At 36.2% G+C, this 27932-nt stretch overlaps 1 protein-coding gene across 1 annotated transcript; it reads left to right on the top strand.

The window, feature by feature from the left end:
* The first annotated feature begins 67 nt into the window (after positions 1-67).
* PAPSS2 (Bifunctional 3'-phosphoadenosine 5'-phosphosulfate synthase 2) lies at positions 68-27703 on the top strand. Its single transcript, XM_051216847.1, has 9 exons — positions 68-200; positions 1685-1786; positions 2645-2880; positions 8873-9130; positions 17215-17467; positions 20486-20640; positions 21684-21872; positions 22711-23115; positions 26190-27703. The coding sequence occupies exons 2-9, from the start codon at positions 1687-1689 to the stop codon at positions 26433-26435; spliced, it is 1842 nt and encodes a 613-aa protein (XP_051065466.1). The 5' UTR covers positions 68-200; positions 1685-1686; the 3' UTR covers positions 26436-27703.
* Positions 27704-27932: the final 229 nt, after the last annotated feature.

Genomic DNA, 27932 nt, shown 5'->3' with positions numbered 1-27932 from the left:
ACCATTAAATACAACAGGCACCTAACCAACTGATGGCAACTCCAATACGGAATGGCCATCACACCCTTGGCCATTCAAGGTCGTTGGAACGAAACGGCGGGCAGTTTTGATTGTATCTAACGTTTTTACCGTGCTCGGTGGTTCAATTTTAGTGGCGTTTCAAACTGCTGTATAAATACGAGTCACATTCGAAAGCTTAGGTGAGTTTTTTAAAGCTTTGTTTTGTGCACTTTAAACTAAATTTAGTCAATAAGATAGTTGGAACTATTTGTTGCATTATATCAAAAGTTGGTTCATTCTCTTTGTTATGCTTCTTGTGTATATAATGGTACACGTTTACATGAAGTAGTATTGTTCGGTTATTTGCATAGTGAAAAACATTCCTGACTGTCCATTCGCAGACAGGGAGATTCTGGGGAAAAACAAAATTCAGGGGAAATTTTGGGGGAAAACGCAAAATTTCCCCCAAGACTGAAAAATTTAGGGTTTTATTAAATTTTATTTCTCCAAAGTGTAGCAAGATTCTGGGGAAATTTTGGGGTTTCTGTGTCATTTCCCCAAAGTTTACTATGGCGGCTTCTCCAAAATGGGTCAAATTTTTCCCAAAATTGGGAGATCGGGATTTACAATGACAAGCCTTCTGTGGAATGCAACCATGTACAATTAATAGTGGAAACCCTGCCGTTTAATTATAAGTCACAGGTTATTCAAGATAAGTAACGCCGTGTTATAAAACGTAAAGTTGTGGGTGTGAATATCGTGATTTTTCATATGTATTTTTGAAGTTGTATTGTGGGTTAGTGTCCATGTCTATTCCATTCCAGATGATCACATTATGTGTGATGGCTTCCAAGTTTTTGTAGCATCAACCTCAATGTTATCAAGTGATTATAGTATGTAATGGAAAGCAACAGGCCACTTAACTTCCATCTTTATGAAATTTCTTTCAATACGGCATTTTTACGGAGACTAAAACACCCCATATTTATTACAACCATGAAAAGTATATTGTAGTATGGACTAAGGAGTATATATTGTTGCAAATATTGACTTATTGTATATATAGTGCTTGACGAGACCCTTCATGTAAATCAAGATTCAAAACACTAAGGAAATTTTAATTCTCTAGTAGTCGAAGTCCAGGCGAACGCTTCATATGTTTTGGGCAAAATCATTTATTGCACTACATTAAGTTGAAGGTCCTGTTGTCACGTCTATTGTTTTTGCATGTAACTCAGACGTATTACATTACTCAGTTTTGGTTGAGGAAATATCGGCTTGAAGGTGAAGTCAGTCAGTAAGCTACAACGTAGCAACAGGCACATATATGCGTCGGTCCAAGTTGCTTGAAGGTGAAAGTATTCTTTACCTTCGAAGTTACAATACTAAAGTTCCATATTCTTTGAAAATAATATTTTACCATGCTTGTGACAAAACTAGTCCTAGATAGTATTGTGGGAAGATCGAATATAATTCCACACTGAAACGATGCTTTCTAGCACTTATTGATATTTCGTTGACTGATTTCATGAAATTCACTTTATCAGTTTCACTCTGATCAATACCCTCCTTTTTTACGGGAACTTTTGTTTTAGTGCCTCGTGGGACAAGCAATTTTGTTATTGACAACTTTACTATTTATTATGCTTTTAACAAAAACTTTTTGTTTCTTAATAACCTGTAGCTATGTCTACAAATATAACTCATCAACCTTCACATATTACTCATAATCAGCGTCCAGTTAGTAGCAAGTCTTGGTTCCACGGTTGTACGGTGTGGTTTACAGGTAGTTCCTGTTGAATAGACTTCTATATAACTTTGGTTAATCTGTATTTTTATATTTTAATGACATGGTTTATAATTGAAAGCTATCTAACAAATCGTTATATAGCTGTTCACATATCAATCGTGTTATGAATTCATTGTCGCATGACCTCGAACATATGCACATTAACTACACATGGAGTTGCCGACTACTTACAAAATGATGTGAGATGAATTTACAACTAGTAGTTTCCTGTACATCATACTTGATTTCTGAGTTGAATAATTCATTGGTAGCGTCCATAACAGGAGAGCTAGATGTTGTGAACCCTAATATTTGATTATTTGTTTTCTCATGGTTTGAGATCCATTTTATTTTCAGGGTCTGATATTTTTACTCACGAAGCTATTAACCCTTATTACTATTTCAATAAAATGAGTTGAACTACTTCTTATCCTCTTCTTCCCTACTCGTCGTATTTACAGATAATCCATCAATAGTGAGGCTTGTTACTTTTGGGTGGTTTCGTTCTCTAGACTGGATTGTTTAATTAAAAAGCTTTCACTGCTCGCCGGAGCACCATCAGCACAAACTTTAGGTAGAAGTTACTGAAACCCTAGGAGACTGAGTGACAGTTTCAAATATGGGACTAACTTTCGAAGTTTATTTGATTACTACAAATATTTGGTGTATTTAAGTGTTAGAAGCTCATTATCTTAACCACATCACAGAAAACTAAGCTAGGTCAATTACATTACTACGAATTTTATTTTGTCATTTCACTCAAATGATTGTCATGTACTCCAGTATTATAAAAAAATACTGCTAAACTTTTTCTTGCTCAAAGTTTTCACTATTAATCTCAACATTTTTCTATAGGTCTCAGTGGAGCTGGCAAAACAACTTTGGCATTTGCTCTAGAACATCATCTGGTTAATCGAGGCATATCAGCTTATGTATTAGACGGAGATAATATTCGCTCTGGTTTAAATAAAAATTTAGGATTCAGTGATGAAGATCGTGTGGAAAATATCCGACGTGTCAGTGAAGTAGCTAGGTTATTTGCTGATGCAAATAATATTTGTCTAACTAGTTTCATTAGCCCGTTTGAAAGTGTACGTTTAGTTTTTCCATTCCTCAGGATGTATGACTATTTATTCATTTTTTCATTACTCGTACTCTCATAATTTAAGATTCAAAATGAAATAGTAAATTTATTTTCATCGTTGCTATCTACTTTTTGGGCACAGTCTCTGTCTAGTTATTTTTATTTATTTATTTGAACACAAATATTGGTACAAGAGGGCACCAAATATATATGCGCCACACAAACAATGAGAATGGGAAGAAAAAAAGGAAGGTAAGGAGCGTAAAAGAAAAAAAAGAACAATAACGACCAGCTTAGTGTAAGGTAGTGTAATAATAATGATAATGATAGTAATAATGGGGGAAACGGAAGGGCAGAACCAGAAAGAATTCTTTCAGTTAGGGAAGTTACAACCACTTTTTATGAAGAAAGTAAAAGAAGGTTACAGCAGGATCGCCACTGGCTTCTATTCTGAGCCATATCTGATAACTTCTCTAGCCACTGTGTTGCACCATCTCTCGGACCCCAGCCAGGAAGTGAAGGACCAACAGATGCCAGTCCTTTGCAGTTTTCTTTCATCCCACGACACCAAGTCATACACTGACCACCTCTCCACTTTTTCCAACCAGTCCCACAGTCGGTAAATAATGCACGACGTGGAATTTTCTGTGACGACGTTCGTAGAACATGTCCAAGCCACCAAAGTCGTTGTTTCGAGACGGTGACACCAATCGCATTATCATCTCTGTGCCCGAACACACGATGCCGAACCTCTGCATCACTAACATGGTGTTGCCACTGGATGTCAGCAATCCTTCGGAGACAGCGGTGATCAAACACAGAGTCGCCTAACATCCCCAACTTGGAGAGGTCAGGCTTCACAAGCATAGAGCAGAACTGCGCTCACCGACACCTTGTAGATCCGACCTTTTACAGCCAGACTGACATCACGAAGGCGCAAAAGATGGCCCAAATTGGCTTACACTACACGTGCATTGATCTCATCACTTACGCCACCACCAGCACTTATGCAGCTACCTAGATACAGGAACTTCTCGACTACTTCTATCTGCTCACCATCCAGGGTGAGTACAGGATTAGGATCCTGACAGTCTTGTAGAAGTACTTTGCACTTCGAAGGTGCAAAGCACATACCATACCTACGGACACGGATTGCCAACTGATTAAGTGCGGATTGCATGGCTTGGGCATTATCGCACAGTAAGACAACGTCCGCATACTCAAGGTCGAGAAGTCTTTCTCCAAGCAATAGATCCACACCACCATTACTTACATCCATCAGAGCTGTTTTTAGAATGTCATCGATGGCACATAACCGACTGTTAATGGGGATCCAATCGATTGATGCTGCCTCAGCTCTAGGGCTTAGTGCGACACCAACGCCAGCAAGACCAGATGAAGATGCCACAGGGTCTCTGGATAAACGCACGTAAAACAAGCGTTTTGAAGCGACGGATGGAGAGCGAATTTGTAGTACTTCACCAGAGTCTTGAATACGGGTCTCGGATAGACAACAAACGTCGATACTAAGACTTCCCAAAGACATAGCCAGCCCTATCTGTTGTCCGACCTGCATAAATGTGCGAACGTTGAAGGCAGCCAGTTTGAATGGTGCACGTGGTTTCAGATAAACTGCTTCAGTACTCATATTCGGTGGTAACGTACAATTTTCAACCGGACAGTGACTCGAGAACGTTTAGATGGAACCGAGTTTCCACCATAGGCAAGCTGCTGTATAAGTCGAAAAATAAGGATACATAAAGTGGGAATAAAAGAGAGTGAATAAATGATGTAGTAAATGATAGTAATAATGTAAATTGTTTGACTGTTAATCGAATTGTGCACAGAATTTTCAGTAAATGTCGTCATTTTCATTTTATTTGTGTGTGGGCTGTGATACTGCCCGGGTGCTGAAACCGAAGCAGGTGGTTTTCTTAGGGGGCCACACCCCAAGCGTTTGACCTAAAGGTCTGACCTGCAAGGCAATGGAGCATGGTGAAGAGATGCGGTCCCATGGTAACCGGTGGTCAACGATTGGTTCATACGACATTTGTTCGCTCAGGATACTGGAGCCCATGTGCACCATTGGTTTGGAATCCGGTTAAAGCGCCGGACATTCTCTTTTTCTCCTCTCATTTTCGTAAACAACACCCTCATCACGAGAAGGCAGTGAGTAGGACTTCCCTAGCAGAGGCTGTATACGCGTGGCCATGTGAGAGCATTTCGAGAGGGAGGGCGGGCCCACCCCACTCTTGGCCATACCAGGGCATTCGGGGGCTAGTGATTTTAACTATTTGATGGACTACGTAATGACTAACTTCAACAGCTATGGATTCGACGTAGTTAGCTTTTGAATTTTATCGACCAATGAAAAAGGGACACTATTAGCAACAACGTACTGTGGGAGAGAACAAACCGGATCCCAGCGGAGGAAGAAATCAGGAAGAAGCGCTGGAAGTGGATAGGACACACATTGAGGAAAGCACCCAACTACGTCACAAGACAAGCCCTCACATGGAATCCTCAAGGCCAAAGGAAAAGAGGAAGACCAAAGAACACATTACGCCGAGAAATGGAGATGGACATGAGAAAAATGAACAAGAATTGGATGGAATTAGAAAAGAAGTCCAGGACAGAGTGGGTTGGAGAATGCTGGTCGGCGGCCTATGCTCCATTGAGAGTAACAGGCGTAAGTAAGTAAGTAATGAAGAAGGGATGCTAGCAGAGGAATCAACGATATGAATATTTCATAACTTAACGGGAAACAAATTATTATGCACTTAAGATTAGGAGCAAATACACCTATGGCATTACTTTACTTTTGTCGTATAATATTATTGACCGTTGGTTTTAATGTCTCCAAAACTTCTTGTATATCCCTTTTGGGTTCAAGTCACAGTAAAATACGTCATCAATTCACTTCGCTACCTGGCTGGATCACCATTAGAGGCTATCGAATCTTTTTCCTTCCCGGTCAACTTCTCATATCCGAAAAGATATTGGGCGAGTATCAGCACGATGTATTTTTATCGCTTCGGAGCAAGTTTAAAACTTCGGGTCTCATATATGCGGTTTTATTTTCTCACCTTCCAGAGGCGGTACTTTACATACCAACAAAGTAGGTTGTTGGTGTCTTTCAGAGCTATTTTAGGAAGTCGGGAATGTCATTATACAGGCTTGTTCCATCAACACAGGCTATTGGATTAAAAGTTGGGGAACTGACAGTGTCATTTTACATAACACTAAATACAAAAGAATTTATTGGGCTTACAATTTAGGAAATCCATGTACGCACGACTAACGCTTCCTGTCTGCTTAAATTATCGGTCCTAGTGTTTTTCAAATAGGATAAAACGTGAATTCTGGGTTCTACCGGTGGTCACAGTCCAATTTTACTAAAATGTGTGGTAATACGACTTTATCAAGTCAATCTTCGGACGTACATATGCCGGAAGAGACTAATCGACCACAGGATGTGTTGACTGGCTAAATAAATCATTATAGCAAATGTCTATAGAGTGATGAAACTGTTTTGACAGCATTTTTATAACTGAGCAAACGGAAAGAAACAACGTTCAATAAGGTAAATTTGCATGAATAAGCGAGAAACTAACGACTTATTTCATTACCAATAGACAAAAACTGTCTTTTAAAGGAAGTTATTTATAAAAACCGGCATATACCTTAAAAATGTAAAATTTGATTGTTTTTCTCTAGCTTATATCAAAGATGGAGCTTTTTAGGTACTGTGAATGAATGAATATTTAAGTATGTAAAAGAAACTGTATGGAGACTAGATTTAATAACCTACAAATAATTAGTGTAATAAGATCTTCAGTGAATCGAAATAATATCTTCAAACCTTAATCTTTCGGATTATTGCTTATACTCTTATTACGTCTACCACTAGGGGATTCGAATCGACAACTGCATCTCTGTGCTAATGTGGTATGGCAACTCGAACTGATGTACGTACGTACGAAGTTCTGCGTTGTTACTGACTGACTGATTTGACTGTAATTTACAAAATGCTCCATCTTTTTCAATTATTTTGGTCTAAATTGCAATTATCCTGCTAGAAGTGAACTTTACAGTAAAATATCAGATGTTTTTTACTTAGAATTTTGTTCGTTTTATAGATCATTAAGATTGTAAAATGAACGTGTATTGTACTTTAGTGTGCTTTATAAATAACTGACTGACTGACTTCAGTTTGAACATCATCTTACAATAGAAATGGTTTGTTTCGTGTGAGGTAACTGTAATCTTATAATGACCTTATTTATCTATAGATTGTTTCCTCAGACACGTAGTTTAATGATATAGGTTTTCAAACTTATATTAGAAATTTGCCTAACTCATATGATCAATAATGTTATGAAATACTTTAATGACAGTCTTTCAGTATGATATACTAGACTTTATTTCATAAACATTTGAACTGTAGACGCCGGACGCTTTGCTTCAGAAGCCACCTTTAAATTATCTATGATAATTTAACACGATTACGAAGCATTTTATATAAATGTACGCAGGCTTTAGTCCCATGCTGCAATGTCACTTGACGAAAATCCACTGAAATAGAAGGATTTGAGTAGTCAAAAAGGCCAATGAATAAGGAATAATTGGGTGTTTAGGTTTGGGAGGAAAATACCTACCTCTACTTTTATCTACATCAGTTTCAGTTTTCACGTTGATGACTGACTAACTTTGAATCTGGAACTATTGATTCCTCATGGCATTTAAAGAATCTCCATTCAATTAACCTACACAGCACGAACAAGTAGTCAGGAACTTTGTGAACTGATATTTTATTTCTTTTCAATCATCTTTAACTTGTTCTCAACGTAGTCGTATCGTACAGATAATTTTGCAACTCATCATCTCACAGTTGATAGACGCAAAACACATACTTAACGCAAATTTTCAATCAAGTTGTTCAAGAAGAAAACCCGAATTTGTTGCGATTTTCTCATCAAGTAATATGTAGTCCATTTGCTTAAGTTTATTCAGACAATCAGATGGAAAATAAACAAAGCCCACATTATGAATAATAACAGTAGATATCTCTGATGGATACGGGTAATTATTATCGTTACTTCAGATAACCTCCATCTATATACTATACGTTTGTATGAGTTAAGATGAATTAGCTTAAATGGTGTAAACTACCTAATTATATCACTTCATACTGTCGATATATTATTACTAAGGTTTTCTTAAGGGTTTATTTAACAAAATTTATTAATAGACATGAATAGTTTGTCACATTCGTTACAATTGCAATGCTCTTTATACAATGGCCTTGAAAATTTCTGATTTATCCTGATAAATGACAATCATCACGAAATTGATATAAACCGTTCATATCAATACTCATCTAGCGTTTGTTGATAAAATCACTAACTAATTTTAATCAAAATGATATTCTTTATAAAGAGTAGAATATTTATCCCCATATTTTGTCAAGTATTTACTAGTGAAAACTTTTTAAGCAGTCTTGTTTAAAACGAGCAACAGATATCACAAGTTCTCAAAAACAAATTCCTCATAAAGATTGTCTCATATTAGCAAGTAGAATACTTTACACCCATATTATAAATAAGCTCACGAGGTGATTATTTCTATTCTTCATAGATAAAAATTAACTTGGGATTACTACTTAATTTTTAAATATTGATGAATCTATTTAGAGTAATTCCTAACAAGTAAATGTGATGAACAAATGATTTTCATGGAACTGCTGGTTGGTTGGTTAGTGGTTAAACTATTCGACTTTTAACTAGTAGGTTTTGGATTTCAACTGCACCCACGTATTTCGTTTTGAATAACCGTAATGGTAATTAACTTGTAACTCAAAGCCAAAGACATCAATATAAAGTAGATATGTGAGTAAATTAATAATAATATTCAATCCATTAATAGACAATTTTAATGAATTCTACATCATTTTCTTTCATTCTTACACTTAAACTACTTAATTTATTCATTGTCTTCAGGATAGAAATGCAGCTCGCATGTTGCACTCTCAAAGCAATCTACCATTCTTTGAAGTTTTTCTAGCTACCCCAATTGAAGTATGTGAACGACGTGATGTAAAAGGATTATATAAACGTGCACGTGCTGGTCAAATAAAAAATTTTACTGGTATCTCTGCAATTTATGAAAATCCAACAAATCCTGATTTAATTTTAAATACTGAATTGTATTCTGTTCAAGAGTGTGTATCTAAATGTGTACAAATGTTAGCTACAGCTGTAAGTGATATTTCAATTTTCTGTAAAGAAACTATGACATTGTATCTTATTATATTATATTGATTGTATTTCTATTCGGTGATGCTTTTAATGAAATCTAACTTCAGTTTTATGATATAATTAATTTGGGGAAAGTAAAGACTATTTTATTGGTGAATTATATCAGAACAATGGCTTAGTTATGGTTAAAGATTGTTCATCTTTCAACCACTCGGTCATATGTTTTAATCCACTTCCACTTATTTCAATTTTGACAGCCGGTTAGTATAACTAGGTTTCATATGTAAAATTTGATTCCAACCGGAGTACAGAAATCTGTAATGCAGTAAACTAGTTACATCATGAATGAATATTATGGTCAAGGTACTTACTAAACCATTTCATTTATAATTAAATTACGATCGACTCCTCCCACAATGGATGTCAATTGTGATCCGTAATGTGTAGCAAATGAGAAATTTGCAAGAAACAGTGCTGAACTAAAACAACTGTCAAATATTCTCAACTGGAAATGATCAAGTTTCAGAAGAATAACTGAGAGGCAGATTCTACATTGCACTATGTACACCTTTTAGTAGGACTAGTAAGATGAGACCGAGATATACTACTCTGACTGATTTCATAAGGAACCTAATATTATTGGCTACATTCCTACAAGTTTTTATGTGACTACTGCTATTCTTGTTCTCAGCTATTCCTAACCAGAGTTATGTATAACAGAAAATGCTCTTATCAATCTTTCAAATGTAATGTGCCGCCCTCCTGGTTTATGCACACTGTATATCATACTCGTGAAAATTAATTACCAACAAATTGTATACTTTAGTGTTGATATTGTGACATATAGTTGTAAACGTAAAGTTCAAATATAACTATATTTAATTGTTTACATCCTAAAAAGAACGAAGCATTTATTTTATATAAATTTTTAACATATACAACAAATCTCTTGGATACTAAACTATGTTCAAATTATTGTCTGTGATTTGGCTTTAAACATATTTGACGCTTATTTTTTCCAGATATTATCTGAAAACTGTAGTCAGCGATGTTCCTTAAATATGTCATAACGATTAGCAGAACAATTACTGTTTTCAGTTCCCTTGTAGACTATCTCTAATAGCTTATGCTAATTTTTTCCACTTATATGTGCAGGATATCCGGCTGCCAACTAGAGAATGAGTACACTGTATAGCAGTTCGTTCTGTTCTACTCTGTGACTCAAAAATGTAACCTTTAAAAATAAGAAATATTCTTGAGTTTCTAGTGTTTGTTCATAAATGCTTTCGGATTGTTTACGTGTGTTGGGACCAATTATTTAGAAATCCTGAGGTTAGACAGAATAATAGATAAAGACGGCAAACCGATTAATGAGGTAATGAGTTTTCACTAACTGAGTTAGTTGAGAAATGTGCTATGTTTGCCTGACCTGTTGCCTATTTCAATGCCTGATGTTCATTAATGTAAATATAAGTTGGAGCAAAGCTAGAGCCGTCCAAACCAAGATGTGACACTCCGTGAAACCATTGACTGTTGGTCTGGTGAACCAAGTTGATTGATCCAAACTACATGGCTGGGTCTTACGCACTTATCGTAGCCAATGGTTGGAGACGTCGTGTAACATTCTTAAGGATCATTCTCAGAAGCACAAATACACTGATTTTTTTAATCTTCCCTGAGATATTGAGTTTTCAAGTTGTCTTGTATTATTCTATCACATGAATTCATTTTCACTGGAATTTCCTGTGCCTTATTTTTTGTTGTTGCTAGAACTGATATCGTTACTATATCTGCTACGCTAGCACTTTACCGTCCTTATTTGATGTGGCAACTTGAATCGATACACATACGTTCCAGGTTGTACGTTGTTTATAACTGACTGACTGTCTTCACGATACTCAACATTCAACTTTAAGGTTATTGTACGTTTTATGGTGGTTTTATAATTTAACAATCATTTATTAAACCCTGAGTTAACCATAAACTTGTAACATTCATCATAATGCATAATAACTATACCATTTATCTGCTGAGACTGAATTAAACCATACGTGTGCATACCTGTAACTTATTGGTGACAACTAAATAATCTAAATTTTCTGCACAAAACTTCATCTGCTTTCTTTTTTTAAATTAAGATCGAAATGAGAGCAATACTAGAACAATATATAGCTTTCATATTATTATTATTATTTTCGCTATTTTATAGTTCGATTTTACAAGTTTTACTTACTTACTTACTTACGCCTGTTACTCTCAATGGAGCATAGGCCGCCGACCAGCATTCTCTAACCCACTCTGTCCTGGGCCTTCTTTTCTAATTCCATCCAATTCTTGTTCATTTCTCTCATGTCTATTTCCATTTCCCGGCGTAATGTGTTCTTTGGTCTTCCTCTTTTCCTTTGGCCTTGAGGATTCCATGTGAGGGCTTGTCTTGTGACGTAGTTGGGTGCTTTCCTCAATGTGTGTCCTATCCACTTCCAGCGCTTCTTCCTGATTTCTTCCTCCGCTGGGATCTGGTTTGTTCTCTCCGTTAGTACGTTGTTACTAATAGTGTCTGACCAACGGATCCGAAGTATTTTGCGTAGACAACTATTGATGAACGCTTGTATCTTCTGGATGATGGCTTTTATAGTTCTCCAAGTTTCTACCCCATTCAGTAGAACTGCCTTGGCATTTGTATTGAAAATCCTGACCTTGGTATTGGTTGACAGAGTTGTTTTGAGTTCCAGATATTCTTCAGTTGTAAATATGCTGCTCTTGCTTTACCGATCCGCGCCTTCACATCTGCATCAGACCCACCATGTTCATCAATGATGCTGCCCAAATATGTAAAGGTTTTCATATCTTCCAAATCTCCGTCAATGGTGATTGGATTGGTGCGTGTTGTGTTGTATCGGAGAATCTTGCTTTTCCCTTTGTGTATATTGAGATCTACTGCTGCTACACTGGTCGTCTTCTCCTGCATTTGTTGTTGCGTGTGCTATAGAAGAGCCAGAACATTTGCGAAGTCTAAATCGTCCAGCTGCATCCTAGATGTCCACCGTATCGCGTGCTTCCCTTCAGATATTGACGTCTTCATGATCCAGTCGATCACCAGGAGAAAGAGAAAGGGTGGGAGTAAGCAACCTTGCCTGACATCGGTCTTTACCTCGAACGAGTTTGTCAACTGTCCTCCATGCACAATTTTGCAGTTTAATCCATCATAGGAATTCTGTATGATATTGACTATTTTCTGAGGTACGCCGTAGTATCGAAGAAGCTTCCATAGTGTTGTTCTGTCTGCGCTATCAAATGCTTTATCGTAGTCAATGAAGTTGGTGTAGAGTGATGAATTCCATTCAATTGATTGTTCCACAATGATCCGTAGAGTTGCGATTTGGTCTGTACACGATCTATCCTTACGGAATCCTGCCTGTTGGTCTTGAAGTTGGGCGTCTACGGAGTCCTTCCTGTTTAACAATACCTTGTTGAAGACTTTTCCTGGTATTGAGAGAAGAGTGATGCCCCTGTAGTTATCACAGTTGCTGAGATCGCCTTTCTTTGGTATTTTGATCAGAAGTCCTTCTTTCCAGTCTGTTGGTTCTTGTTCATCATCCCAAATCTTATTGAAGAGAATGTGTAGTATCCTTGCAGGTACTGCTACGTCTGCTTTCAGTGCCTCTGCTGGAATGTTGCCTGGTCCTGCTGCTTTGCCACTCTTGATTTGTCTGATGGCCATGCTGATTTCTTCAATTGTTGGTGGGCTAACATCGATTGGGTAGTCCGTGGGTGCTACTTCGATGTAGGGTGGGTTCAGTGGAGCTGGTCGATTCAAGAGTTCTTTGAAGTGTTCTACCCACCTGTTTTGTTGCTCTTCAATGTTGGTGATTACCTTGCCTTACTTGCTATTCACTGGTCGTTCTGGTGTACGGTGATTTCCAGAGAGTTTCTTTGTTGTGTCTTACAGTTGTCTCATGTTTTCTTCTCTTACAGCCTTTTCCATCGTCATTGCTAAATCTTCCACATATTTACGTTTGTCGGTTCTGATGCTCCTCTTCACTTGTTTGTTTACTTCTGTGTATTCAGCTTGTGCCTTGGCTTTCTCTGCTCTCGTTCGACTGGTACTGATTACTGCCTTCTTGTCCCTCCTTTCTTGAATCTTATCCAGTGTATCAACAGTGATCTATTCCTTGTGATGGTGCTTATTGTGGCTTAGGACCTCATGACATGTTGAAGTAACGGCCTATTCGATCCCCTTCCAGTTGCTCTCCATAGTACTTCCTTCTCCATTGAGTAGATCATGAAAGGCCTGGAACTTATTGCTGAGGGCTATATTGAATTCGTTGAGTTTGTCTGTATCCTGAAGAAAGGCCGTATTGAACATTTGTAATATTGTCTGCCCCGTTGCGCAGTGCTTCTTGAGTTTCAATTTCATCTTGGCGACTAGCAAGTGATGATCTGATGCTATATCAGCACCTCTCTTTGTTCTCACGTCCTCCATCGTCCTCCTGGACTTTTTGTTGATGCAGATATGGTCGATTTGGTTTTGCGTGATGTGATCCGGTGAAGTCCATGTGGTTTTGTGAATGCGTTTATGTGGGAATATAGTGCCGCCTATGACCGATTTATTGGAGGCACATAGGTTTGCAAATCTCTCACCATTTTCGTTCCTTTCTCCCAATCCGTGTCGTCCCACGATGTCTTCATATCCAGTGTTGTCCGTTTCATTTAAATCTCCCATTAGAATGGTCAGGTCCTTTATTGGGCACTTCTCGATGATCGACTGCAGCCTATCGTAGAACTGATTTTTAGCGTCTTCATTGTAGTCGTTGCTAGGCGCATAGCATTGGATGACGTTTATTGAAATGCCCTCTTTCTTTGTTTCGAAGGAGGCTTTGATGACCCATGGTCCGTGAGATTCCCATCCTATAAGTGCATTTTGTGCTTGTTTGGACAGCATCAATGCAACTCCTTGTGTATGTGGGCCATTTTCTTCTTCACGGCCGGAGTATAACAGAAGGTCCCCTGAAGCTATTCGTTGTTGTCCAGCTTGCATCCAATGTGTTTCACTGATCCCAAACACCTCTAGGTTGTATCTCCTCATTTCTGCAGCAATTTGGAAGGCTCTCCCGGTGTCCCACAATGTACGAGTATTCCATGTACCTAAATAAGTGGTTGCTGTGGTTGTCAGAAGGGGCATCGACCTCGTGACTTCCGAAGGAACTCGGCTTTTATCATGAGGCATCATAGTTCTTCTAAATGAAGAACTTCTGATTCCCATCCAGAGTTTAAAAGGCTCGCATAAATTTTTCTGGCTAGCATTTCTTTCGCGAGTTAGTTTTCTACGGGATGTGGTCGCTAACCCCATGCCAAACCCTCCTCCTTTACCCGGGCTTGGGACTGGCAGTAGCCCCCGGAGGGGCTCCAGTCGGTGTTTTTACAAGTTTTAATGCGTCGTTATAATCTTGTTACAACTAAGATATGCATACCAATATATTGATACCTAGAATCTATAAAAGCCATAAATTGTTGACAGTTGTCGTGAAATTCTGTTCTAATATCGATGGTTATTAGTGTGTTAGAAATAGTTTATACATAGTTTTCTTCTAAAAGTACTTCTTCAAAAAAGAAAGAAAACTATCAGTAATCTACAGTAATGAATAACAATAGTAATAATGATAATGTTAAATTATCTTTAATTAGAAATAGTGTTTTTTGTGTTTGATACTAATTTACATTCTTTGCTTATGACAGTGTTTTTTTCCTAATTTTTACTAATGATTATTTATGGTTAACAATGATACATTTGGTCATATTTTTATAACATTATGATAGAAATTATAAAAAACACTATGAAATAATATCCTAGGTTGCTTAGTCGTTGAAATATCCATTTTTTAACTAGTAAGTCCTAAGTTTCAAACTCCACTTTACTCAGTTTATTTTAAGATGCATAGTATCTGTAGGGACGGCCCCTGGTGAACTCAAAAAGCTCTTAGAAGCTCAGAAAGAGCCGTAGACATACCATTTAATCATCCTCTGAAGAACATTCCAGAATCTCGCTGTGTAGCTTCCCGACTGGATAAATGTTAAAAGTTACTGCATACGGATTGGATGATTGTAATGATGATTTCGTTTTTACTAAAAACTACAAATATCTGAGTATTTTGTACCATATTTGACACTGTTAGGAATAAGATTCTTTCTCATTCATCTTCTAACTTGCAACCTGGAGGGTCCTCGTGTTCGAGTGCTCTAGTTGTGCGTGGTCTAGTAAGAATACAAGTTCTAAATATAACAGTATGTATAATTTTTTGTTTTACAAAAATATGATTCAAAACTGTGTATAACGAATTTCAAGAGTTATATTGTTTTTATTATTAACAGTTTGGACACACTAAACTGCGAAGTCCTTTTTTCCCCACCGCTTTTTAAAATAAATCTTGATTCATTTTGGCCCAGTAAATGATATCAGAGTTTACGATGTTAGTTGAAATATGAGTTTGTGAATCTCCATTAACTGAGGCGGTTAAGATATGAGTTACACATAGTTCATGATCGCCTACCTCAAATGTTCAATTTACCTCGTGTAAGTGTGGGGTATGAAAAAGGTAGAGTCGGTCAAACTAAAACCTGCCTTCAATCTACAAAGCCATGGACCGTTGGTCTGAGCCATGTTGATTGATACAGACTATCTGGTTGAGGTTCATACGATCGTCATGGTCAGAAATGAGAGAAGTCGCATAACATGGGTCAAAATTGTTTACAATGTATGATTTGCATTCACTCTATATTTCTCTCTAGATCTTAAATTCAAGTATTCCCCCATACATAATTTCCTACTCTGTTCTTTCAAATTTAAGACCATGTTCTCAGGATTTAATCTATCTTTTCATAATTGCTACTACATTAGTTCGACTCCTTTACTATTTATGTTAGTTTCATCCCACCGTGCTGATACTGTGGTATGGCAACTCCAACCAATGCATATTTGTAACTTAATGGTTAGGGTGTTCAGCTTTCCGACACCATGTTCACGGTTTGAATCCCGCTGCACCTACGTTGGTTTAAACAACCGGGTAGCATAGTTTACCCTTACACTTAAAGTGTGAGGCTCATGCTTAAGTACGTTGTAATATATATATATATATATATATATATATATATATATATATATCATACTTGCATTTGTACCAGACTCTACCTCGAATAATAATGGATAAATAAACTGGAAGTTTCAATATACTTTAGCAACAAAGTCGATATATTGGGTTAACTGTTTTGAAAAGTTTTACTTAATATGAGTTAGCTCTCCCAGACATATATGAAAGGTTACTTATAAAAACTGGTACTAAAAAGTTTCGACTTTTAAGACTTCACCCTAAATTACTTTTCAGATGAATATTTAATCACTAAGTATTTGAGTCGATATTTCCTATACCTACTTCGGTTCGGGCACCCGGGCAGTATCTTAGCCCTCACTTAAACCGAATGATTTATGTGACGCATATGTATTTGGTGCCTTCTTGTACCAATGTTTGTGTTTAAATAAAAATAAATAATAACGATATTTCCTGCTGATCAAAACCACTCTTTGAATGGATATTCGTTTAATTGTCTTTTACATTGTCGTATCTTAATTAAATTAGAAAATAGCCTCAATTGATCTTGTGTTTATTAGCGTTAGAAAATACTGACTTTGTATCTTAAGACTGGTAACTTATAAATAGCACACCGTAGGTTTTAAAATTAGTGAACATTAAGAAGTTGTCGAATGATCAGGAATACTGTTCATTTTTGCTGGATTGTAACGGATTCTTTGTCCAATGTCAATCCCTTAAGAAAATACTAATCTATCTACATAACCGCATCAAAAGGCAAATGTTCATCGGAGTTAGAATCTATACAGCAATGTGACGACGTGAATTCGAACCCCACTGGAAGCATCATTAGTGTCCTCAAAATTCTAAGTACGTCTTACTATCAAGCGCTAATTAACGCCTAACGTTAGTTTAAGGTATCCTACCGGCTACTTCCAGCTAACTAGCATTCAAATTTGTCTTACGTAGTTCGATTCAGTTTCTTTATGCACATTGTTTTAGGGACTAGTGCCTAACTGTGATGAAGTAAATCCATTTGGTGGTCCTATGCCCAAAGAATTATATGTGACCGATCCTCTGGAAGTTCAAAAATTAAAGGCACAATGTTTAAGTCTACCTCATTTAGAAATTACAGAATTGGATCTTCAGTGGATACAAACACTAGCTGAAGGTTGGGCTACACCATTAAATGGTTTTATGCGTGAAAATGAATATTTGCAAGTTCTCTATTTTGGTCAATTGCAAGTATCAGACTGTAAGTTTATTTTATTGGTTATTTAATTTTGTTTAGGATAATCTAATAGTTGAAAAATTACAGAACTGTACTCATTTCGTAAATTCTAATACTACTATCTTCGATTTCTTTCTAACTAAAATGTTATTGTTTTGGAATTTCTAGCACTTTGAAAATTGTTGATCTCGATTACATAATCTTTGTGATGCGTTTCTGTTAACATTAAAGAGAATTTTTTTTTCAAGACAATGTAACAGTATCGTAATCTACACTGTATCATTAATCATTAACTCATATTTATGGTAAAGTATAAACCAGAGATTTCTAATCCTAAAAATGTTTGTATTTTGACTATTTTTCCCGTCTTGACCACTTTAAAGAAATGAAGACTATAAAAGCATCATACAAGGCGTTCTTAACATTCTCAAACTTCAAACAGAATCACACTATTGTATATGAAAGTGGATTTTGGGAAATCACGTAATAGTTAGGTACAAATAATTACTCAAATGTTCCTAGCTAAGGCTAAAAAACGTCACTGTATTATTTCATGGTGTTCATCATGGTTTTGTTCTCATCAATTACAGCTTCATGTAATTGGCTTTGAACTAGACCTTATTTATTAGGGCTAGTAGTATTATTCGGCTCCCCAAGCCCAAGCAAGTGGAATGAGACTCGAATTAACAAGTCGAAACTCTCTAAATATTAAGCTATCTCTCCACCGACATTATAAGCAAAGATGAATGGTAATAAGCATTGGAATCCAAGACACGCGTTTCGTCCTATTTGGGACTCGCCAGCTGGATGTATTTGCATCCCAGAGTTGGTGTTAATTTCGCGACTCGAACCCAGTATCGTTCACTTCAATCAGGATTCAGTAGCTAAGTGGATAACGTAATGGCGTTTGAAGCGAACGGTACTGGATCCGGTTCCCGGAGTGAACATCAACTCTGCAATGCATGTACACCCAGCTGACAAGTCCCAGATGGGACGAATTGCATGTCCTGGATTCCAGTGCTAATCACCATCCATCTTTGCTTATAAACCTTGTGACTTAAGACAATATCGAGGCAATCCCCACAGGATGTACATATGCCAACAAGAGACTGATCAATTGTAGTCCTAAACATCAATAGAAAGGTCCAAACAAACAATAAAAAATGATTTATCTCTCTACCGGTTATCACTCGTTTTTGGGGTGGATTGGTCATCGTCATTATGATTCTATTATCATTCCAAAATGATTATGCTAAGTAGTCAGTCAGTTAACGAAACATAGAACCTGGGACCTAGATATATGGATTTAAGTTCTCATACCATATCAGCACAACGACACTAAATTACGAAGATAAATGCTAGAGTAGTAGTGGCAAGATCAGTAATAGTGGAACAAATTAAACACATAGTATAGTTTAAGGAGAAAGAATAAATTCACGGAATAGGAAAGTTTAAGATAAATCAAAAAGACCATAGTTTAAGGAAGGACAAAATGTTTAGCAGGCAATAATTTCATCGACTAATGGAACCACATCTTGGTTTGTCAGACCATAGCCTTCTGATCTATTCCTACACCAACCAACAGTTTTCATCTAGGTAGGTGGTAGTTGAGCCATATGTAATACATGTCCCAACCATATCAATCCATGAGCCTCCAAATGCCCTGCTACGGTCGAGAGTAGGGGGAGTCAGCTCTCCCTCACGAAATGCTCTCACATGGCCACACGTATACAGCCACTCCTAGGGAAGCGCTACTCACTGCCTTCTCGTGGCTGGGGTGTTGTTTACGAAATTGAGAGGACAAAAAGCAAATGTCTGGCACATTGACCGGGTTGGTGGATATGGAGTATTCACATAGGGAAGTTGGGAAACCCTGATTCCAAATCACTGGTGCACATGGGCTCCAGGATCCTGAAGGAACAAACGGCATATGAACCAATCGTTGATCACCGGCCACCACGAGACTTCATCTCCTGACCTTTCTCCACTGCCTTGTGGATCAGACCTTTAGGTCGAAGGCTCCGGGTGTGGCTTTCTAAGAAAACCACCTGTTTCGGTTTGGGCACCCGGACAGTATCCCAGCCCTCACACCAATCGAATGATTTATATGGCGCATAAACATTTGGTGCCTCCATGTACCAATGTTTATGTGTTTAGATAAATAAATAAATCCGTGAAGATTTGTAGTGTCTGGTACTATTGTGATGCGTGCTACTTATATTGACATAAGTAGTTTATAACGCATGTCAGGAATGTAATGTCTGGCAGCAGAAGATTGGGAATATCAAGAAAGTAAGGACGGGAATAGAAAGCAATCCGCATAGAAATGCAAGAGCAATGAAGTCCAAGACAATTATCGAACATTTTGCAAATTAGGTATTGTAGTATGGTTTTTCTGTTTCACCAAGTAACTATAATGTTGTGTTGAATATAATTCGGTTGTCGTCACCTGTGTTCACCGTCACTACACTATATCAAGCCCACATAGGCTATTCTAGACAGACCAGTTTATCCATTCTTCTCAAGCCACACTTTGACCTTGTTACTTATTCGCTTATTAACCTTGACTGTTCTTATTTGATCTTATGTGTGTTAGTTGCTCCCCCTATTCATTACGTGTCTGTAATTTATTTTTTGTCTGACTATGAATATTGAGTCACACTTAATCAAAACGAGTTGGCTCACTCGCTTTCTTTGCTTTGTTCACCTTCTTCCCTTTTCTTTCTCCACTTCGTTTGTCTGATTGTCTATCCGGGTCAATGAGTGTATGAAATATGTGTATTCAAAATTAATTCTCATATTTGGCTTATTTTATTCCGTTATTCTTTAACGTGAATTAAATTGATAGTTATATACGAGGGTTAGCGACATGTATATTTTGATAGCAATCAGCGTACGATCTAACTGGATTCAGATAAAGGGCCACTAAAGGTTCAATAACCTAAATGTGAATATATATAATTCTTTTTTGACAATACTTTAAACTGAACTATGTATTATAATATCCCTTATTTCATATTATGTTTCTGTGTGTGATTGCAGGTTCAGTGATTACAAATTTCTCGATTCCAATTGTATTAGCTATATCAAATGAGGATAAAGAAAGATTTCATGGGAATGGTTCATCGATAGCTTTCGTATATAAAAGTAATATAATTGGAATGTTACAAAATTGTGAATTTTTCCCTCACCGTAAAGTAGGTGAAAATTGTTTATCGTTGTTGTATTCATGTTCTTACGCAACAACATAGCTTACAGCTGTTTTCTTATCAATATCAGGGGTTTGTAGAGATCATTAAATTTTGTAGTTAATATTGAGAATCGATTTTGGTTGGACAATCACTGAAAATCAGAAAGCTCTGGATAGATGTATCGTCTCAGTTTGAGACTCCTTCATCTCAATGTACATCCATTACCTTACCAGCGGTCTTGTAGCGAGAGATTAACCTTTAGACTATCTAGCTGGTATTCAGTGGTTTACATGTATTTTGTTCTTATTCATAAAGATCATCCTATCTAGTTGATAAAAATCAGCACGCTTATGATTTGTCTTACATTATTTTGAAAATTATTACTGACACTCAATGACTGAAATATAGAAAAAGACTGAACTGTTAATATGATTATTGAGATCAATATTTTGTGTTGAGTTTGTTAGTTTTAGTTGTCTGACACTTAGTCATGGAACATTCAGTAACTCATGCAGCTACTCTCTTTATGACTAGTTAACCTTTTGAATTCATTTTGACTGAAAGTTTCTATTCTTCAAGTAAACAATTTCCTACATTTTGACAAGTAATTTCTTTCCTATCAAGATTATTTAACTATTGATTTGAGAGTTATTTATGACAATTTAGAAACGTTTTATTTGCCTACAGTTTAATTCATTCTAGACGGGTTTAACTGTGGTTAACGTTGTTCGAAATCAGTATTACCATGCGAGTTAGACTACCATATAACCTTTAGACTATTGTTAGACGATTAAAGGTAGTCGGAATGAAAATTCTAAACTTGGGTTTCATAATAGTTGATACTTGTCTGTAAAGTATATCTGCAATCATGCAGGCGAACACTGGTGCTTTCTTGATAAGGATACCGGTTTATCTTTAGTTCGTGACGGTGATCTATACTACATGTCATAGTTGGTAGATGCTTACTGTAAATTGTTGATAACTTGGGTCATTCTTTTATTTTTAATTATAACTAATTTCTTTCTATTTCATCATTGTGAAATATATAGGAAGAACGATGTTGTCACATATTTGGAACTAATCATATAAATCATCCAAGTATAGAAATGATTATGTCATCTGGTGATTGGTTAGTTGGCGGTGATTTAAAAGTATTCGAAAGAATCAAATGGAATGATGGTTTAGATCGGTATCGTTTAATGCCAAAAGAATTACATAGTGAATTAGTAAAAATGAAGGTAAACATTAATGATGCATTTTTTTAAAAATGTTGCCTACCTACTTTTCGTTTAAGCACATGATAGGCTCTAATGTAACTTGCATGGTGGACAAATTGGTTTTGTAGCTTTCGGAAGCTGTAATATTGAATAGTGAATAACTTTGGGTAATTTAGTTAAACGCAAGAGAGTATACAGTTTCTTAAACATGTAAGTTGCTAGCGTTTCGTGAAATGACCAAGTGAGCGTAGGGTGGTTTGTCTAAGATGATATTGTCCTAAGTTGATTATGATGGACAAAATAATCTAATCCAGTCGTTTGGGGTACAGTTCCTAATGTTACTGTCTCAGTCGTCAAGTGTTTAGTCTATTCTTTGAAATTCATATGCTCAAGTTACATACCTGTCTTTTTTTCCATGTTACAGACATGCACATCCTAACGTTGCTCCACTGCCTTGTGGATTAGACATCTAGGCCAAAGACTCAGGGAGTGGTCCCCTAAGAAAACCACCTGCTTCCGTTCGGGCACCCGGGCAGTATTCCTGCCCTCACAGAAATCGAATGATGGCCCATATATATTTGGTTCCTCCTTGTACTAATGTTTATGTGTTTAAATAAATAAATCTCGTGTAAACATAAGTTTTTAAAAGTTATAATTATTGTGTATGAAAGCCAGTAGTACTCAATAGCGATATTCATATTTAAATGTGAAATTCAATTTAAGGATGGCTCAGTGTTATTTCCCGTATAAGGACAATAGAATGCGATCATAATCAGAAATGAAATGTTTCCTAGCTGATTTGTTAATTACGTTTGTGTTTTCTAGTCTTTTATTATTTATTTAATTTTAAATTAATTAGGCTGACTGTGTCTTTGCCTTTCAACTGAGAAATCCTATACATAACGGTCATGCATTATTAATGACTGAAACTAGACAACAATTATTAGAAAAACATGGATATCATAATCCTGTGTTATTACTTCATCCACTTGGAGGTTGGACAAAGTCAGATGATGTTCCACTTAATGTACGTATAGCTCAACATGAAGCTTGTTTAGATGAGGGTGTTCTTGATCGTGATACAACTTTATTGGCAATATTTCCTTCACCAATGTTATACGCCGGACCACGTGAAGTTCAATGGCATGCTCGTACACGAATGTTAGCTGGTGCTCAGTATTATATAGTTGGACGAGATCCAGCGGGTTTACCTCATCCTAATGGAACAGGTGTTGATTTATATGACCCATCTCATGGTGCTAAGGTATGTTGTATATGTATTGTTTCACATTATCAACAGTTTCTATTGTATCATAAAATTCCTCATTAAATTTAATTAAGTGTTGTCATTTATATCACATATCGAAAAATAGTGAAAATCAGGGAACAATGAATAGTCGTTTCGTTCCAGCATGGGACTCCTCAATAGTGTGTATCCACAATCCCATCTGGGATCGAAATCATGAACTTTTGTTTTCACGGCAAGAGTTTAACCTTTAGATTTGCAAACTAGCATTCAATGGTTTGCGTGTTTAACTTTGGTTAGTTTACGATATTGCGAAAAACCAACTGTACAGTACTTCTTGATTTTCAATGGTTGTCTAACTGTGGTTGGTTAATGACCTCATTAACGTTAAACAATTTTCAAAAATTCGTGGAAGCAACAAGAGACTGCGGTAATTGTACGTGGACTTTGTTAAATGTGAGTCAGTGGCATAATAAGTTGTTCAGTTTTCTTTTCAAAATAATGCTGAAGATTGTGAATAAATCTTTTCCTCCATTGGCATAAATACTACGATCATTTAACTTAGTTTCATCTCAGTTATTGGTTTGCGTCATTTTAAACAGTCAACTTTCAGAACGAAACTTCTTTTACCTGGGTTTGTTCAGTAGTGAATGAATTTATGAACTGATTTCATTCTTCTGATCTGATTAACTCTAGTAATCTATTCATCTAATCTATGTTTCATCCATTGTTGTTACATATCAGTGATAATATTGCGGATGAAATATTTCTGTATGATGAAAACTCTAACAAGATGCAGAATTTTTTGATCGTCTTGAGCAACTATATAAATATGTTTGGGATGGAACCCGCCTCCTCTAAGTTCTAACTGGTCTGCGTCAACACCTTAACTAATGATGGGAAGTGAAGTGGTTGAGCTTATCGTTCACTTCACTTATCTCGAATGCCTGATCAACTCTGATGTGTCGGTGTCTGATGAAATATTTGTGAAGGTTCGGAAAACTCGGTTGACTTTAGATAACTTGCCTTACTTGTGAATGGGATGTCCTTCCTATGAAAGGACGAATATACTGCACAACGGTTCTCGCTGTTCCACTCCGTAGGTGTGAAACATGATTACTAATAATAAAGTATATTCATAGGCTGCGAGTATTCGATCATGGGTGTTCTCGAAGCATCGGAAGCGTATTTTGGAACCACTGCGCGAGCTATGTTGAGGTTAGACATAGGGTGCTTGACAAAGGTGGCAAGTCGATTGATGAGGTAGTGAGTCTTCACCAACTGTGATGGAACATATGTTACGTATACCCAACCACCACCTACCTCGACGAGCCATGTTATCTAGTGTAGTAATAGGCTGGGAAAAAGCTAAGGACAGCCAAACCAAAACGTGGTATCATCAGTCCATGAAGTCATTTACAGTTGGTCTTAGTCATTTTGGTAGATATAGACTGCATGGTTGAAGTCCTGACGATTATCGTAACCAGCAGCTAAAGGCGTCGGATAAAGTGTCTATTTGTGCTCATTTAATGTGGCAACTTAGACTGGAACATATGTCCTGGATTCTAGTTTGATTATGAATGACCGACTGATATATCGAAAGAGATGGTTACTGCCTATGTACAACAACAAAATAAATATGTCATTACTATAGAGGTTTACAGTTTTATTATGTAGAGATCACTAAGAATATTATTATTATTATTCTACAGATTATTGCCTGTTTTAGACCAAATGCACCATTATTGAAAAACCAAAATTGATTGTCTTTGAATGTATTTTCTTATTCATTTCATTAAGTTATAGAATACCTTTCAATAAACTATCATACTATCATGTAAACAACAAAGAATCAATATGATTGCTTTTTTTCGAGACATTGAAAGTTCGCTTTCAATAAAGAGTAGTCCTCTCGTTCTGTATGTCTTGTTAGATTGTCATTTTATTGTTTTTGTTAGACGTATCTAGTAGCCGTGTTAATTCCACACTCATATACTAGAATTAATATTCAGTTTGTATTATATAAATTGTAAAGTATGACACATTAATTGATTTTTCATGTTTATTACGTAGATTGCAAAATCCAACAATTATTAGTGTAGTTGAGTTGTCTTAGCTGAATGGTTTAATCTCAGAGCTTTCATTGTCATTCTGGACAAATTCGTTTGTGTTTCCTTCATGTAGAAGTAAGCGCTTTAGTCATTTTACGAGTCATAAGCTAGCTCGTTCTGATGACTTTTATTGCGACTCGTTATCCTCATAGATTTTATGATATTCAGATGTTTGTATATTCAAGCTGTCTACTTTGTTCTGTTGATGTTTGGTCAGGCTGTTGGATGGTTTTTTCTTCTTATGGGTTGTTAGATTGAGTCGCGTTCAGTGTGTCGATTAATTGCTGATCGATTTGAATGACATGCTTCCAAAGATTCTCAGGGAAATTTGGAATTTCCCTGATACTAAATTTTGACCATTGCCCCAGCCAAATTTATATTTGAAGTTTTTATATGACATTCACACTCCTGAGATAAATATATCAGGAAAAGAGGTAATTACAATAAAAAAAACATGGTTACTATGGGGAATACGGTTTCTCAGTCCGCATTTAATGGAATTTCGATGCTGAGAAATACGAATTTCAATTGCACAGTTAAGTAGATATGCTTTGTACATTTTTAGCACAAAAGTGTGATTTATGAAACCCTTTTCTTATACGCTCCCACTGGCCTCTATCTCTCGATGTTGCTCCACTACCTTGTGGATTAGACCACTAGTTAAAAGACTTCAAGCTGAACTAGACCCCTATGAAAACTATCTACATCACTTTGATCGCCCGAACAGTATCCCACTCCATCCACCAACATAGTCATCTATTATGTGGCGCATACAACTTTGGCATCGAGTTGTATCGGATTTTATATGTAATAAGCAAACAAAAATCCTAGTACTTGGTATCATAAATCTATTGAGTCCCTCGGAGAATTACATATATAGTATTGCTATTTTATTCACAGTTTGAGTAAATTTTCAACTATCAATGATACAATAATAGAATTGTGTTTATCTTATTTTATTGTCAAAAAATATGTGGATAGGTATTATCTATGGCTCCTGGTTTATCCAACTTGAAAATTATTCCATTTCGTGTTGCTGCCTATGACAAGACAATCAACAAAATGTCATTTTTCGATTCAAAACGTTCATCAGATTTTCTATTTATCTCTGGTACTAAAATGCGTACATTAGCTCGTGAAGGTGTGGAACCACCGAATGGATTTATGGCCGAGAAAGCATGGAAGGTTTTGTCAAATTATTATTGTCAATTAAATAAATCTGTTTAATTGAATAAACGAAAACAAAACAAAATCTGAATAAGATTTAAGAGATTGTATGTTTGTTTTTCTTTAAATGAAGAAGCTATTTATTTATCAGTACAAGTGCATATTGTTTCACCATTTCCAATGTTTCTTACTCATTTTCTATTTATTCACATACCTATATATTTGTATGTGTGTGTGTACCTGGCTGAAATCTACGTTTATTCTTTAGAGAACCTGTGCTCTATGTTTATTTTATTGGTTTTTTTTGCTCTTCAAAACAAAAACGTCTTTTATAAGATCGTTTGTCGAAATTTGATCAAATAATTTCACAGTATTTTGGCGCCTTGTTGATGTGAGACGTCAAGGATGAAGACTGTATTTTATTTTGGCTTCTTATTTGCTGGTTGATTTGTTTTGTCATCTCATGTTGTTGTTGTCTTTGCTTGTCAACATAATTTCTTTGAATTGGTTTACTTTTAATTTCATACTTAGGCGTTTTTTACTCTTCCCCTTTCATGAGAAGTAAATATTTCTTTCCATTTTTTCTCTTGTATTGTTATCTCTTATATATCTATGTGATTAACTGCTTCTCAGTTTTGGGTTAATCACAATTATCGTCTCATCACTACACCAATCTAACTGATTAACGAACTAAGTTAATTTGGCTGTTATTTTTAAAATTTATTTCCTCACTTTTCTTCAATTCGTCTACAGTTGTTGATATTGCCGTTTTTTCTTCACAATTTCAATACTTCTATTTTGAATTCCAGTATCTCTTTATACTTTCATAGATACATACCTTCTTACTCTATCATATCAGACCACCTTCTCATCGTTACTACAGTTATTTCATCTTATCACGCTAAGCTGGTAACGACTAATCCATATCTGTCCGAGGATCTATGTTGAAGATGTTTTATCTACTGAATAATCAATCATGTGCCTAGACAAAAAAAAAACACAAAACAAGTGTTATTGTGATAATAGAAATATCTTTTTCTGTTTTTATGTGACTTTTATGATTATTTGTTTTGGTCACAATCGGTTTTCTTGTTTGTTTGTTTTTTTTATTTGGACTATTCTGTGATTTTCTTTCTACTGGTTATTTTCTAAAAGATTGATTTGTTGAATACTTATTTTTATGTCTGTATTATTACGTGCCTATAGTAATACATGTTTTTTTTGTATGGGAAAGTCGAAGTCCTCTGTTTTATATCAGAATGTACGAAAATTCCTTCTGTTTTATTTCATTCGTCTAGCTCTATAAAATATAGATGATTTTGTGTTGACTTGTTTTTGATTAACTTGTGTTTCTCTACAACTGACGTATATTTGACACACACCTTCGTTTTGATATAGATCGGTAACTTAGACGCAATATCCGTCTATTTATCTATTATATGAGACTAAGTATACCGTTCAACATTTTGCCCTGTATTGTTGTAAGATTATGAAACACAGTTAATTATAGTAGGAGACATTTGTAAGTATATTGAAAAGTATTCACAATTACATGTA

This window comes from Schistosoma haematobium, chromosome 6 (assembly GCF_000699445.3).
Source record: "Schistosoma haematobium chromosome 6, whole genome shotgun sequence".
NCBI classification, from domain to species: Eukaryota; Metazoa; Platyhelminthes; class Trematoda; order Strigeidida; family Schistosomatidae; genus Schistosoma; species Schistosoma haematobium.
The sequence above is the reverse complement of the archived record's forward strand: the minus strand, read 5'-3'. Positions and strand labels throughout refer to the sequence as shown.